Genomic DNA, 14,670 nt, shown 5'->3' on the forward strand with positions numbered 1-14,670 from the left:
CACATGACACTGCCTCTGAAGAAGGTGAGCTGCCCCAGCTCTCTATATGGTATGCTACTAAACACAAGGCAACAAACAGATTGTAAGCTCTGCAGTCCAGGTGTACTTTGAGCTTGCAAAATGCTATGTACAGTACTACACATGTATTAAAGAAACCCATACAATTTGGAACATGAATGGCCTTGGCCACAACAGATCAAAGCATATATGGTTTAGACATTAGGACTGTTTGAAATGTTGACAGAAAAATAACATTTCAAGAACACATAGAAATTCCAGTGGAAATCATGGCAAGTTTGGGCACCGAGCCTTTAAACACATATTTTAAGAGTTACTTTGCTGTGTCAATCATTCAGATGCTCCCACCCTTGATACAATTTGCTATTCATAGCATGTTCAGAAGATCTAAAGAATTATTTTTCTGGGTGCAAAAACCATGAACGTTACTCAGCGATTATAATTTTACAATAAATAAATTAGTATCACTATATCAAGGTAATTAACATCATTGTATAGATAACCTGCTGCAACTTTTTGAAGTTTTCCTAGGAGAACATTAAGCATTAAATACATGTACAGTATTAGATCATATACGTCAACCTCTCAAACAAATGTCAGTGACAAAACATGGGATCGTTGAGATGGGAAAGTATGGGGGACGGGTGGAAAGGGACAGTGTTTTTGCAAAAAAAATATTTGTGATTATACAAACATGTACAATGTGATACACATGATGTGATATATTTCTTCATATGTATGCATATAACCAAAATGTGGCTTATTTAAATAACAATGGGGGGATAGTTTTGAAAACTGGTGCATGCATGAGTTCATTGCAAACAATCAGATTCCAGCTGTCATTTTTCCAGTGGAGTGTAGAGAATGAAAGAAAATTCTGATTGGCTACTGAAAGGACCAACACATTATTTTGTGTGGCTCAGTTTTCACCACACTGACCAATCAGATGTTTGATATTTTCTTAAATGCACTAGAAACATGACAACTAGAATCTGGTTGGTTGCTTTGGGTTCCATCACACTTTGCACCTTGTCATTCAATAAGTCCCACTATGTTATATATACATATTGTGATACACTGTAGCAGTTATGGTATAAGGTTGAAGCTACAGACAGGATATTTCCATAACATGGGTCTCAATGTGCTTTATTCAGATGAGGCAATAGAATAATCCTTTGTACAGTGGAGACCAGGTTATGATATGCAATCACTTGGCAGTGCTAAACCTAAAAGCCGCTTATACCATACGAATGAAATATAAGACACCTTACAATTTAGCACTGTGCAGTAGGCAGTTCAACACTGTTTGCTATGCAGTTTGATACCTTTGCACAATAATGTCTACACCACGTTTGTTATTTATTGCTGCAATCCAATTCTTTATGATTGGGGTTACAAGTAACTTGAGCAAACACCATTGAATGTGATCCGGGGATACATTATCCTAGTTACCACTGTACTAGGTGTATAGCACTGCAAACATGCACGAACGTCAAATGTTCTACTCAATGAAGTATTAACAGAATTGTTATTTTTTTTACCTTTTGAGCCTGAGGGAGCTGAAAAAACAGAAACAACAAAACAAAATTCATTTAGTGTAACTAAGTCTCTTTAAATCTTTAATGTCATCCTAATTTTTTCTTCTGTGACTGATTTTGGTGCTCTGTTAAGTACATTAATATACTTTTAAAGTGTACCAATCTCCGGCACACAGTGACGGCAGCCATTTTGTGGGCGGAAGCAGTGTATATGTGTAATGTGTAGCCTATCAAGTAACTAGGACGTAGTGACGTCACTGAGGTGAGAAATGAAAAAGTGCCCCGTCCTCAAGTACATTCACACTACTCACAAAATGGCTGCAGCCACTGTGCGTAGGCGATAGTTGTACTGTAACAACCAGGCCTGCTTTGAGGGTGGCTCATTGCCTCAAGACTTTTTTGGCTAGCTGGTGCTGTATGAATGGGGTTGTATTTGTAAGAAGTTGTCATCAGAGTCAGCTTGCGGATGAAATTAGGAAATATCTGAAATAAACTTCTGTACAGAAGATTTCTTATGGATGCATAAAGTTATGAAGAGATTCACCAAACATTCAACATGTGTCTACTTGTACAACGTGATTCTGTGATATGGTTACACTCACTCAGTAAAATATTCCTAGTCACAGATCAGATTTACATGTTTCTCTAACGTGATGAAAATTCACTGGGAGAAGAGAACCCCACAAGTAGCTTTCTAGCTGTGACACTATCTGACCTAATACCCACTACAAAGTTGATGTTACATGTCATACGTACAAGAAAATCGGTAACGGATGGTGCAGATTTTATTGCACATTTTGTTGCTCAATTAGCCTACATAAAACAGAGCGTCCCAACATGTCACAGGACAAAACCACTCTTCTCTAATGTAAAACATGTGATTTTGATCTGTTCATGGAGAATTACTATATATGAGACATACTGAAGAAGTATTGAAATAAATGCTGCTATATATTATGTATATGTATTAGAGGCAAGAAAAATATAAACACAGATTGTGAAATGATTTAACATTTTCTATAGTGAATTACAATGCACTCTTATCTATAGCACATGCTTATGAGAGAATAAACATGTCATGTGTATGATACAGTAAGAAATATCCCAGGAAATGTGTGACACGTGTCTATTTATGGGCTTGAACAAAAAGACCCTGTGCCAGCAGCAAAAGTTTGCTGCTCCCTACCTTTGGAACTCTCTCCCTCTCCCCATCAGATTCTCCATTTCTCTACAAATCTTCACACAGGCTCTCAAGACCCACTACTTCATTAAATCCAAACAGCTATCACCCTAACCCACTGCCCCATGCTACTTCCTCCCTGTCTACCCCATCTGTGTCACGCCTGCTTGTCTGCCCCTCCCCTTTAGAATGTAAGCCCTCTACCCTCTTGTGTTCCCCTTACTTATACCTTCATCTACTTCTTACACCCCACTAGGGCACCTAACACTTGGTTGCTTATGTCCTGTTGCTTATTTCAGTGTTATGATCGATATTGCAGCAATGTATATAAACCATGTGCTAGTCCTGCATTGTCTAGTACTGTAAGTAACTGGCTTCTTGTTCACTTATTTGTTTATGTACTATGTAAGGTGCTACAGAACACTTGTGGCGCCATATAAATAAAGGATAATAATAATATAATACACCTCTGTGCACATATCTGGATGCTCCCGTCAAATTAAAGAAAAAAAAACCCCACAAATATGGAACCAGATGTCATCCATTGGTCAGATATGGACCCGAGTAGCAGGTTAATGCCTCCATGTCTATACAGTTTATTCTGCACACTTGTATGGACTGCCAAGAACCTCCTCATAGAGGTCAACAAACGTTACGGGCACTGGCAGCTATGCTGCATTCACCAAGTGGCACCACTAGTGCAGAGAACGGGACTGTGTGTATGAGCATTAAACAGATGTCCTATATATCTACAGAACACAGTTATTATACAAACTGCCATAGGCACTGAGTGCAGATACACACTACAGGCAGCCATGAGTGAACTTTCACAGTTCAATATTAAGATGCCAATTCCACCAACATTACACCCATTCTCCAGTAGACCAGGGCACTTGATGGGTATTGGGATTGCTACTGCCAGGTCCCTATCGTCAAAAATAACATTTCATTTGCTACATTACAGAAAGTGGATGTGCAAGTTAAGCTGTATAAAACAGTCATAAATATGTACCAAAAGCCCATCACAGGTATTCAGGCACGACGGGTAGAGCAAAATTAAATCGGAATCTTTTTGATTAGATACATTAATCTCAGTAGACAGGCAGCATATTCCCAACTACCTTTGCTCACCTCACCCCTCCTTCATTCCTCTTCTGCTATTCTTCTTCCCAGACCCCCATTTCATATACCCATCAGTTTAGTTCTTTGTTCCTGGGAATACTCATTTAATCTGCCCTATCACGTTTCTGTCTATCACCCTTCTAATATCCTCCACTGCACCCTTTCAGCTCATCTCCATTATGCCCTCTCATTCTCCCAACTATCAGGTCTCTCCCACTTTTTCCTCTTGTCAGGTAGATTCAACCTCTTCCCTTTAAATCAGTCCTATTCTCCTGTACAGTACTAATCCATTTCCAGTTTCTGTGCCCTTATTCCCTCAGGCTCTGGCATTTAGGATGTGAATTCCACATCAATCAAACCAACTAGCGCCAAAATGCCGTATCTGAACAGGTGACCAAACACACAATTTAAATGTATTATTGACCACTTTGATAAGTATGGATTATTTAAGAAAGTATCGTTTATTGAAAGCTGAGGCTTTACAGCAATTTTTGCAACAGGATTTGAACCAGCAAATTTCTTTAAAGGTGAAACTCAGTGTTTAGGGTTCGGGTGATGTATTAAGGGCATTATTCAGCTTGGATCGCAAGTCTGCAATCGCACACACCCGCACATTGCAAAAATACACACCACGATCACAGCACTATACCAAGACGCCCACCAGCTTATAAAGCCACCCACTTCCCATTACATACATCCGCAAGTCAGCGAAAACATTGGTAACATCAAGTAACATCGGATCCATACGCAGAGCTGTGGTTAAGCTTGACATGACTCACAAACTGCGAAACTTCTTGTCACCATGTAGAGCTCTGGTTGCATATGCTGTCGCTGGGGCTTAATTATGCACGCCCCTGTAACGGCGTTCAAACACACAGGCACTCCTGCGTTCCTTCAACCACCCCCCCCCCTCTGCACCTCCAAAAGGCACTTGCTGTCAATCATTTCTCTGTGCCACTGCGTATCCGCCGCGATCGCGAATGGTTAGCGCATGCGCACTGCTGTGCTTACGCATGTGCACAATGCAAACATCGACCACGTGCGTGTGAACACAGACCTGCGATCCTAGCTGAATGAGGCCCTAAGCCCACTAAAGAAGATAAGTGCAAAGTTGCCCATAGAGCCAATAAGCTTTGGGATATCATTTAATAATTGCATTATGTAAAATGATAGCTATAAGATGATTGGTTGGTAAGGGCAACTTCTCCATATGTCCTCTGTTTGATACATCTTCCCCTAAAGTTAGTTTTATACAAAGGAAGGAAGTACTATGAACACCTGTAAATAGACATGTAACCATTGCAGACACATGAAGGGATATGAAATAGGTCTGTGTTTGGAAGATACATATAATCACATATCCGGCTGTCTGTGTCGGCTGAGTGTAGAAACCACATTGAGTTTAAACTCAGCTGCTTAGCAAAGCAAATATAAAAATATATTGACTTCTGTCAGAACACTATACAATTATATAAAAACTTCAGTATGTTTATTGTCTGTTTATATTGGATCTGTCTACTGTGCATTCTAGGTTTATTGGAAATATAAAAGTCATTTCACATTACTATGAAAATGCAAATCTGAGGAAAGATTTATTGACATGCAATATTTATTTTAATAGGAATATAGTAAGTCACAAGTTTAAAAGGTCTATTCATCATCCCTCAATTTCTACAGAAATTAAGTTTCAGGGCCATACATTAACTGTGTAACTCAGGAGGTATTACTGATATCTCCTGAATGATTACAGTTCTCCCCCAATGATTTCGACAGTCTCCATACTTAGTACACTGCACCTTGTGCAGAGTAAAAAGGTCTGTGTCCTCCCCGCGACTCTCAGTTCAACCTCCATCCCTCCTCCCTGCTCCACTGCACCCACCATTGCAACAGTTAGTCTGGGGTCCACCGGCTGGCTGTGTCTACGGCTGCAGACTGGCTCATGGCTGTCAGTCCAGAAGAGGCTAGCAGCGTGATGCTGGTGAGCTGGCTCCTGCAGTGTGGAGCAGAGATGATAGGAGTGGGCAGCATGGGAGGGGGGAGCGGGAATGAGATACCGGAATGGACACTGGGCAGGGGATGCGGGGAGGGAGTGGACAATTGGTAGAGGATGTTTGGAGGGAACGTGGATACTGGGCAGGGGATGCGGGGAGGGAGTGGACAATTGGCAGAGGATGTTTGGAGGGGACGTGGAAACTGGGCAGAGGATTCGGGGAGGGAGCAGTGACACTGGGCAGGGGATTCGGGGAGGGAGCAGGGACACTGGGCAGGGGATGCGGGGGGAGCAGGGACACTGGGCAGAGGATGTTTGGAGGGAACATGGAAACTGGGCAGGGGATTCGGGGAGGGCGCAGGGACACTGGGAAGAGGATGTTGAGAGGGAGCGGACACTGGGCCGAGGATGTTGAGAGGGAGCGGACACTGGGCAGAGGATGTTGAGAGGGAGCGGACACTGGGCAGAGGATGCTGAGAGGGAGCGGGCACCTGGCAGAGGATGCAGGGAGGGAGTGGGCACCTGGCAGAGGATGTAGGGAGGGAGTGGGAACCTGGCAGAGGATGCAGAGAGGGAGCGGGCACCTGGCAGAGGATGCAGAGAGGGAGCGGGCACCTGGCAGAGGATGCAGGGAGGGAGTGGGCACCTGGCAGAGAATATGAGGTAAGGGATAAATAAGTAAAGGAGGCGCCTCCGATACTTACATTGAACTTGCAGCGAGTTCAAGCCATAATTATCACCACATACATTCTTTCATCATGAATAGGCCCCCAATTCACTTATAGTCGGAGTGAGGTTATTTCTTTATGATCATTGTGTGGTAAACTCTGTTGTCAGTCTACTTAGGGACAGGGGCAGTGGACAGCTCATATTGCCCCTTCTGCGCTGCGTTACGTTTCCACAGCAGTGAACGGTGCACAATGCATCTACGAGAAAGGATGATCAATCACTAAGATAAGTTAGGTACACACCTAACAGATATATCTGCAGATGATGGTTGTTCATATACACTGACCAACCATCATCTGTCATCTGACCGCGGGTCCCTCTGGCCGGGGGGCGTGACGCTCCCCCATTCCCGCGGCCTCTGCAGCAAGTGTGCGGGTGGTTGGCTGACCGCCCGTACACACAGCACAATGGACAGATATATCTGCAAATATATTGGGCATTGGCTGTGCAGCACCATGATGGGTGTAAGAATAGAAAAAGAGAAAAAAAAAGTATAGACCGGACAAGCCTCCATTATTAAGCTTCTGGGCCTGATGCAGAGGTGGACCCTAATGCAGCAGTAGCTGCATCTTTTTGCAGAGTGGCAACAAATTCTAGTGCCAGCCTTCCCCATGTGTACTAGTGTGCACCTGAATTTGCAAGGCCAGTGCCCGCGCATGCTGCAGCTCCTGAGGAGCTGAACACTTCACCTGGGTGCATCATTGCATACACTATCTACACCTGCACCTCCTGAGCTCCATCGAAACATGACCGCTATGGCTGCAGCTCTCACTGACACACCTGCGACATTCCCATAACACTCCCATGAAATGACCAATCTTAGCGTTCACTTCATGCCACCTCCCAATCACCGTCCAGTTCCGCCCATGGTTTTATCTTGCCATTTCTAATGCCAGGGGTCCTGCACGCAACATTGCATTTGTGCGTACACACAGGCAAATGCATGCGCCATAGGGGTTGTCAGAATACCAAATAATCGCACAACTTCGCATACATCAGTATTGTGTGCATCGCTGAACCAGGCCCTCTATCTTATTACTTGAGACTGGAAAACATACTCTGGAACCTTAGGGACTAGAGCACTTATGTCTTATAATATATTTGTGCTATGATACATTGAAAAATATTTCCCATTCTAAATGCAGCAGCTTGTTCTGCAACCCTTTCTGTGAGCTTGGAGTACAGCTGAAATGGGATGTTCAATGCAATCAGTCTGATATGTCAGGCAAGGACTGATGCTCTCCCAGCAACACACTGAGGGGTCTATGTACTAAGCAGGGATAAGTGACAGAGTGAAAAGTGATAAGTCTGTGATAAGGTGCCAGCCAATCAGCTCCCAACTGTCATCTCACAGGCTGTGTTTGAAAAATTACAGTTGGAAGCTGATTGGCTGGCACTTATCACAGACTTATCACTTTTCACTCTGTCACTTATCTCTGCTTAGTACATAGACCCCTGAGCGCTATAAATTCCACCTGCTGAGAGAATTGTCTGGGAGCCCTGAACCCTAAAAAAAGGACCAGAGACAATCTCCGCGCACACTGTGCCAAGGGCGATTTTAAAAATGTGTTAAAGAACTGTCTGTTTGGTCTGGGAAGTCCTTATGACTCTCCACTCAGCACGAGTAGCATGTCTAACAGTCATTAAGGATATTATTATTATTATTATATTGAATTTAACGGTAAAGGTGACTTTTAATTATTATTAAAGCAGGCAAGCAGAACTGGCAAACTTTTACAATGGGGAGATTATGGCCCTGATTCATAGGTGGACCTTAGTGCAGCCGCAGCTGCATATTTGCTGCAGCGCCAATCGCACCATTGGACGCACTGGTCACACCATCATTTGCATCAAACATTGCACCAGCCTTGTGTAGGCGCAAATGATCCGGCTGAACATGGCCGTCTGCGTAAATTAAACTGCGTTACCACTCAGAAATGGCCAACAAAATAGTCTATCTCTGCATTCAAATTCATTCTGCAGCCATCGGGAACCATGCGCAGTGGGAGTCGGACACTGAAAACATCGGCCGCTTGCGTGCGCCATCCAGGCTGTGTGCACCTCTAGCTCGGGCTCATAATATCCAGTGTTACTCCAAACTGAAGATCAGAATGTAGTAGTGAACTTTTCTGGGTTGTACTAAGCAGCAGATTCTCAATACAGGTTATGCAGCATTTAAATAGTGGTGCTAAACTGGGGTGTTGGTCAGATTTTATTGCATATGGATATTTGTAGTCCACTATCATGAGAATAATTTACATTCTATTTACTTTGCTTACTTAGAATAAACCCCTATGTATAGCCTACTGTATATAATAGCTGTATAAATGGTGAGTAGTGATGTCTCACATCCTTATTCATGTTAATTGTAAGGATATGTTATGTGTACTCCACACTGGAGGTCAACATTGAGACTTTGCATTTGGACGTAAACCAGGGTTGCCGACATTTAGCTCCCTCCTTCCGGGAGGGAGCTGTCGGGCAACCATATGGGGGGAGTCTCGCTCGCGGCAAAAAGGGAGCGTGTCGTGGGTGAAAGGGGGCGTGGCTCAGAGGATGACACGTCTTCACAATGCCGAGATTAATGGCATTGTGATGCAGGTGGTGGGGCTACGATGACGTGATTCAGCACGAATCGCGCCATCGGCCCCCCCGCTGTCGGAGTTTATGCAGGTGGGTCGCTGGAGCCGGGAGACTTGCCTGCCTTTCCGGAGGGCCGGGTGTGGCACCTGATTTTCGAGAGGCTCCCGGCCAAATCGGGAGGATAGGTAAGTATGATGCAAACCCGATGGTTTATGTACAACTCCCAGAGCCAGATTAAGGCTTGTGGGAACCCCATATATTACATTTTCTCTGCCTCACGCAGGGACTACTAACCCCCTTACCTTACCTCCGTACTCTCCACTGACCGGCAAGGTCGCAGCATACTACATCATGACCGCGACGGCAGCATACTACATCATGACCGCGACACTGCTGGGAACCAACTCCCGGCAGCATAGCGGACATGATCTAATATACTGCCAGGGGCAAATGCAGGATTTTGATCGGGGGGAATATATAGACACTGTAGATAAGATAGATATATAAATCGAGATAGATATATATGGATCAGTGGTTCTCAAACTCGGTCCTCAGGACCCCACACAGGTCACATTTTCCAGGTCACCCAGCAGGTGCACAGGTGTATTCATTACCCACTGACACATTTTGAAAAGATCCACAGGTGGAGCTAATTATTTCACTTGTGATTCTGTGAGGTAACCTGGAAAACAGCACTGTATGGGGTCCTGAGGACCGAGTTTATGAACCTGTGATTAGATAGATAGATAGATAGATAGATAGATAGATAGATAGATAGATAGATAGATAGATAGATTTATATATACCTCGATAGAGATATATAGAGATATAGAGTTATAGATAGAGATATAAATATATAGATAGAGCTATCCATAGATATATAGAATTATATATATATATATATATATTGTATATAGATATACAATACTGTGCTAAAGCTTTCTGCAGGTGCGGAAAAAATTCTGCAAAGTAAGAATGCTTTCAAAAACAGAAGTGTAAATAGTTTATTTTTTATAAATTAACAAAATGCAAAGTGAATGAACAGAAGAGAAATCTAAATTAAATCAATATCTGGTGTGACCAGCGTTTGCCTTCAAAACAGCATCAATTCTTCTAGGTACACTTGCACACAGTTTGAGAACTAAAAACAGATCTTCTGTGGATGTAGGCGTGCTCAAATCCTTCTGTCTTTTCATGTGATCCCAGACAGACTCGATGTTGTTGAGATCAGTGCTCTGTGGGGGCCATATCGTCACTTCCAGGACTCCTTGGTCTTCTTTACGCTGAAGATAGTTCTTAATGACATTGGCTGTATGTTTGGGGTCGTTGTCCTGCTGCAGTGTAAATTTGGAGCCAATCAGACCCTCCCTGATGGTATTGCTTGATGGATAAGTACCTGCCTGTATTTCTCAATTTGCTGAATTGCAGCCAAACTTGCAAGGAAACTCCACTATGCTTCACTGTTGCCTGCAGACACTCATTATTGTACCGCTCTCCTGCTTCTCACTACTGCAGGGGCAGGAGTGAGAATCAGGACCAGGGCCGGATTACGATCTATAGGGGTCCCTGGGCAACAAACATGTGGGGTCCCTATTAAATATGGACAAAATGGGGGTATGCGCAATGGGGACCGTATAGCTTGTAAGCGGTACATTAACAAACAGCGCTAGGCTAAGCTTAGTGCTGTTTGTTAAATACTGAAAGGAGGACATTTAGCGAGTCACATAACCCCTTTAGTACTGTCTCCCCAGAGAAATCAAACTTCAAGCACACACAAGAAAAAAATACAATATACACCCACAGGAAAAAAACACACATATAGGCACCCACATGAAATATTACTCACCAGTTGCACAATCCTATCCACATTACACCTTCACATAGTGATTCACATTATACCACATAATCCCTTATTCATGTTATAACACACAGCAGTGCCCCTTTTATACAATGCCCACAGTAGTGCTTCTTATACACAATGCCAACAGTAGTGCTCCTAATACACAATAATGCCCACAGTAGTAGTGACGTCTCTCCCATAGTGCACTGCAAGAACCAGAAGCCGGAGCTCAGGAGTGACCTCCAGCCTCCGGCTGCCGCTGTGGGGAAGGAGCCGGGCGCCTGCTGGTAACAAAATCTCAATGGGCACCCGGCAAATGCGGCGCCGGAGTTAGGTGGGCCGGCAGAGACAGAACTGGTTCCGATTCCTGTTCCAGCCCACTTTAACACCGGAGGGGGTGGGGGCCCTTACTGTGTGGGGACCCAGGGAAGACCACCCGTCGCTCCCCTGTTAATCTGGCCCTGAGCAGGGCGTTGTGGTGAGGTGCAGTGGACTGTGGTGACATGACGTAGGTTGTTTGAGATTCAGGGGGTTGTGGAGAGATGAAGTTGAGAAAAGGTGCAGCCTAGTCAAGTTCAACCTCATATAAATTACAGGGCTCTAACTATGGGCGGGAGATCGGTGCCGCCGCTCAGCGCGCAGAGACTAGGGGACGGCAGCATTGCTCCCTTGCAGAGCATGCATGGGGCTTGTAGGGTGCCTGGTCCGGCACTCTATAGCCTAGAAAACAGCCGCAGAACCACCAGGAGCGTCCTAAAGATGCTCCAGGATGTTGGTTCCTTGCTTGCAGAACGACCAGGTGTGTCCAGAAGACTTTCCAGGCAGTCAGCTACTTCATACTAACCTTCTCTCCTGGAAGTTGCGTAAGGCTCCCAAATTTTCGGGGAGCCCCTGCACCCCAGAAGAGTATCCATATCTCCCACATCCCGCTCACTTCTTAGAGAAGTGGACAGGATGGGGAGATGATTGCCGGGAATCGCTGCATAAATTTTCGTGAATCGCGGGTCCGTATGGAGAGGATGGCGCTAAATGACGCTCCCACATTTTGCAGCAGTTTGCCGGGATGGGGGCGGGGCATAATGACATAGGAAACGTCCCCGCCCCTCAAAGTGGCCAGCTGTGTCTACTCTCCGGGCATCTCTCGGGGAGCAGATTACAAAAGTAGGTAAGTATGAGCTACTTCCTTGTCCCTGTATACAAGCACTTATCCTGCATTCTTATCCCGCTCCTATATACAATCAGGGTGACTCATTTTAAGCAGGGGATTTATCACACCTTCTAATTAGGACAAATGGAAGTGTTGCCCATACCAGTCAGAATCTAGCTATCATTTCATAGAATGTGCCAGGTAAATGATAGATACAATTTAATTTGTTGCTCTTTAGAAGATCTGATGCAGTAAATCTCCGTCTAAAAGTCACTTTACTTTACGAAAAGCTGAACTATTTTATCTTAAAATGGGCCTGATTTAGAGATGTACACAAACCCATTGATTGACAGGCGGTGGCCATTTGGGGGTGGAGACAGGCAGCGTTGCAGAAAATGGGATTGTGTCTTCTGGGGGTGCTGAAGCCAGTGGCTGAGTCCTTGTACGCAGCTTCAATGGCTTCTGCAGCTTGAAACCACCGGCCATCCTGAGTAACCTGAGGGTTGCCCAAGTGACTAATGTTCTGGCAGATGATGTTTGGACGCAGTATCGGATGAGAGAAGCCGACAGGAGGCGTCTAATTACACAAGACGGCTAGCATATTATCACACAATAGCTGCATACAAAACTCAGCGCTGTGTGATAAATCTACATCTCTGAATCAGGCTCACTGACAACACATAAGAGAAGCTGTTAAGTTCTTTTTCAGTAACTATGCACCGAAAGAAAACTTCTGTACATTGGATGGAGTGTATGAAAAAAGTCCTGCATTTCACTAATAACTAAATCATTAATTGCATTAATTGTTTTTGAATACAAATATACATGACTGTAATATTTATAGTCTGTGCCAGAGATGTAATGACTTAGGGGCGAGATGTGAAGTGTCACAGTACGAGCCACATGTTCTCAGCGCTGTTTCTAAGGGCTCTGGAGGCTATTAAATTTAATGAACCCATCTGCTATGAAAAGGAGGGCCAAACGTAATCAGCTCTTTCAGTGCCATGTAATACAGATGGCATCTGCGTTTCGCATACCCAGCAGGAAGCGCCTGTGTTCCTCCCTGTACACGTTGGGCGCTTCGGTTTGATGTTCTGAGAATCTTTTTGATCTGCGGTTTTTCTTCTTTTTTTAATTTTTTTTTTAATTTGGAAATAAGTAAGCACCGTGCACGATGGGGCAGATGAAACGTGCCATCTCATTAAAACAAATATTGATGTTGTTTTAAACTTTTTTTATTGTACAATCTGACATTTAGCAATTAATTCAGCAAATGAGCACTCCGAGGCTGCGTGCAATCAGCGAGGACATCCCGTGTCACACTGGCTCTAGCATGTGTGGCGGAAGAAAATAAAAGATGAAATGTGTCATTTATCAAACATAAAGGGATTTTCGGAAAGGCGGCGGGGGAATGGCGTTTGAGCGGTCACTTGTAAAATTTGCTGGAATTCTCTCACTCCTGTCAGGAGACATGTTGCAAATTTGCATTTTTAAATGTCAGAAACAGCATGAATGTCACGTGTAATTAATTCCTATTATTGTAAATGCAAAAATGTGCATTACTTTACCATGTTTTATTTATTCTTATCTGATGAACACCCGGTGCGCTGTGAATTTTTCTGGAAGCATTGGACTGAAACAGATGCAAATAATATTCCAGTTTTTGTAATGCGCTTACTGTTTTTAATATCTCCAGGGGCTGTTTAAAGGACAACTATACCTACATGATGACTATCTTTGCAAACAAAGCTGGACACGTGAATTTTGTTGCATACAGTTGCATTTGGCATAGAGATGTGCGGTTCGGTTCTCCAGAAATCCGAATCCACACGAATTTCGTGAATCCGGGTAAATCCAAGTCGCAGTTCTAATCTCCTGATTAGATCCGGGTAAATCCGGGACGCGTTCCTGATCTTTCTGGGGTTCGGAATGGAATTCGGATGTTAAATCTGAATTTTAGGTTTTGGTTTGCATAATTTACATGATTTTAGCTGTTTTTAAAACTTTTTATCTATTTTTTACTTTAAAAAAATCCAGATCCAAAACCAAAACATGGGGGTCGGTGCACATCCAGTGTTGATGAATCAGCTTGGCAGGAGCCTCAAATATCTAACTCTGGGCCTGATTCAGCAGAAGACGATAATGCGATCGCAGCTGCGATTTCACCTGGAATGCAGCTGCGAAAATATGCTAATAGTTGAAAATCTTACCCAGGCATAGGGACGCCCACTGCAGCCGTCTCCTCTGCATCCGATGTCGCTTATCTGTGTAAACATCGGTAACATTGACGCAGATCGGACAGCCATGCGGCCATTGCGGCGGAATGGGTATAGAAATACCGCCGGCAGCGGCAGCCCGACAGGAGCAGAGTGCGACACAGCGGAAGCCCGACCTCGCTGGAAATCCCGATCGTGGATAGGTAAGTATCCACTAACCTAACCCCCCTAACCCTAGCCCTGCTTAGGGGTGCCTAACCCTAACTTCCCCCCCAAGTGCCTAACCCTAATCCCCCCTCTAAGTGCC

At 44.1% G+C, this 14,670-nt stretch overlaps 1 protein-coding gene across 3 annotated transcripts in view; it reads right to left on the minus strand.

Annotated features, from left to right (window-relative positions):
* Positions 1-14,670, minus strand: part of CACNA2D3 (calcium voltage-gated channel auxiliary subunit alpha2delta 3) — a 1,120,348-nt gene that overhangs the window by 383,335 nt on the left and 722,343 nt on the right. For 2 of the 3 annotated variants that reach the window (XM_088478672.1, XM_088478674.1), the window contains exon 15: positions 1,560-1,577. The exons of the other annotated variant lie outside the window; for it this stretch is intronic. In XM_088478672.1, coding sequence (XP_088334798.1) covers positions 1,560-1,577 — 18 coding nt within the window. The remainder of the gene's footprint in view (positions 1-1,559; positions 1,578-14,670) is intronic. 3 annotated transcript variants of the gene reach the window in all.

This window comes from Taudactylus pleione, unplaced genomic scaffold (assembly GCF_031769625.1).
Source record: "Taudactylus pleione unplaced genomic scaffold, aTauple2 ptg000217l, whole genome shotgun sequence".
NCBI lineage: Eukaryota > Metazoa > Chordata > Amphibia > Anura > Myobatrachidae > Taudactylus > Taudactylus pleione.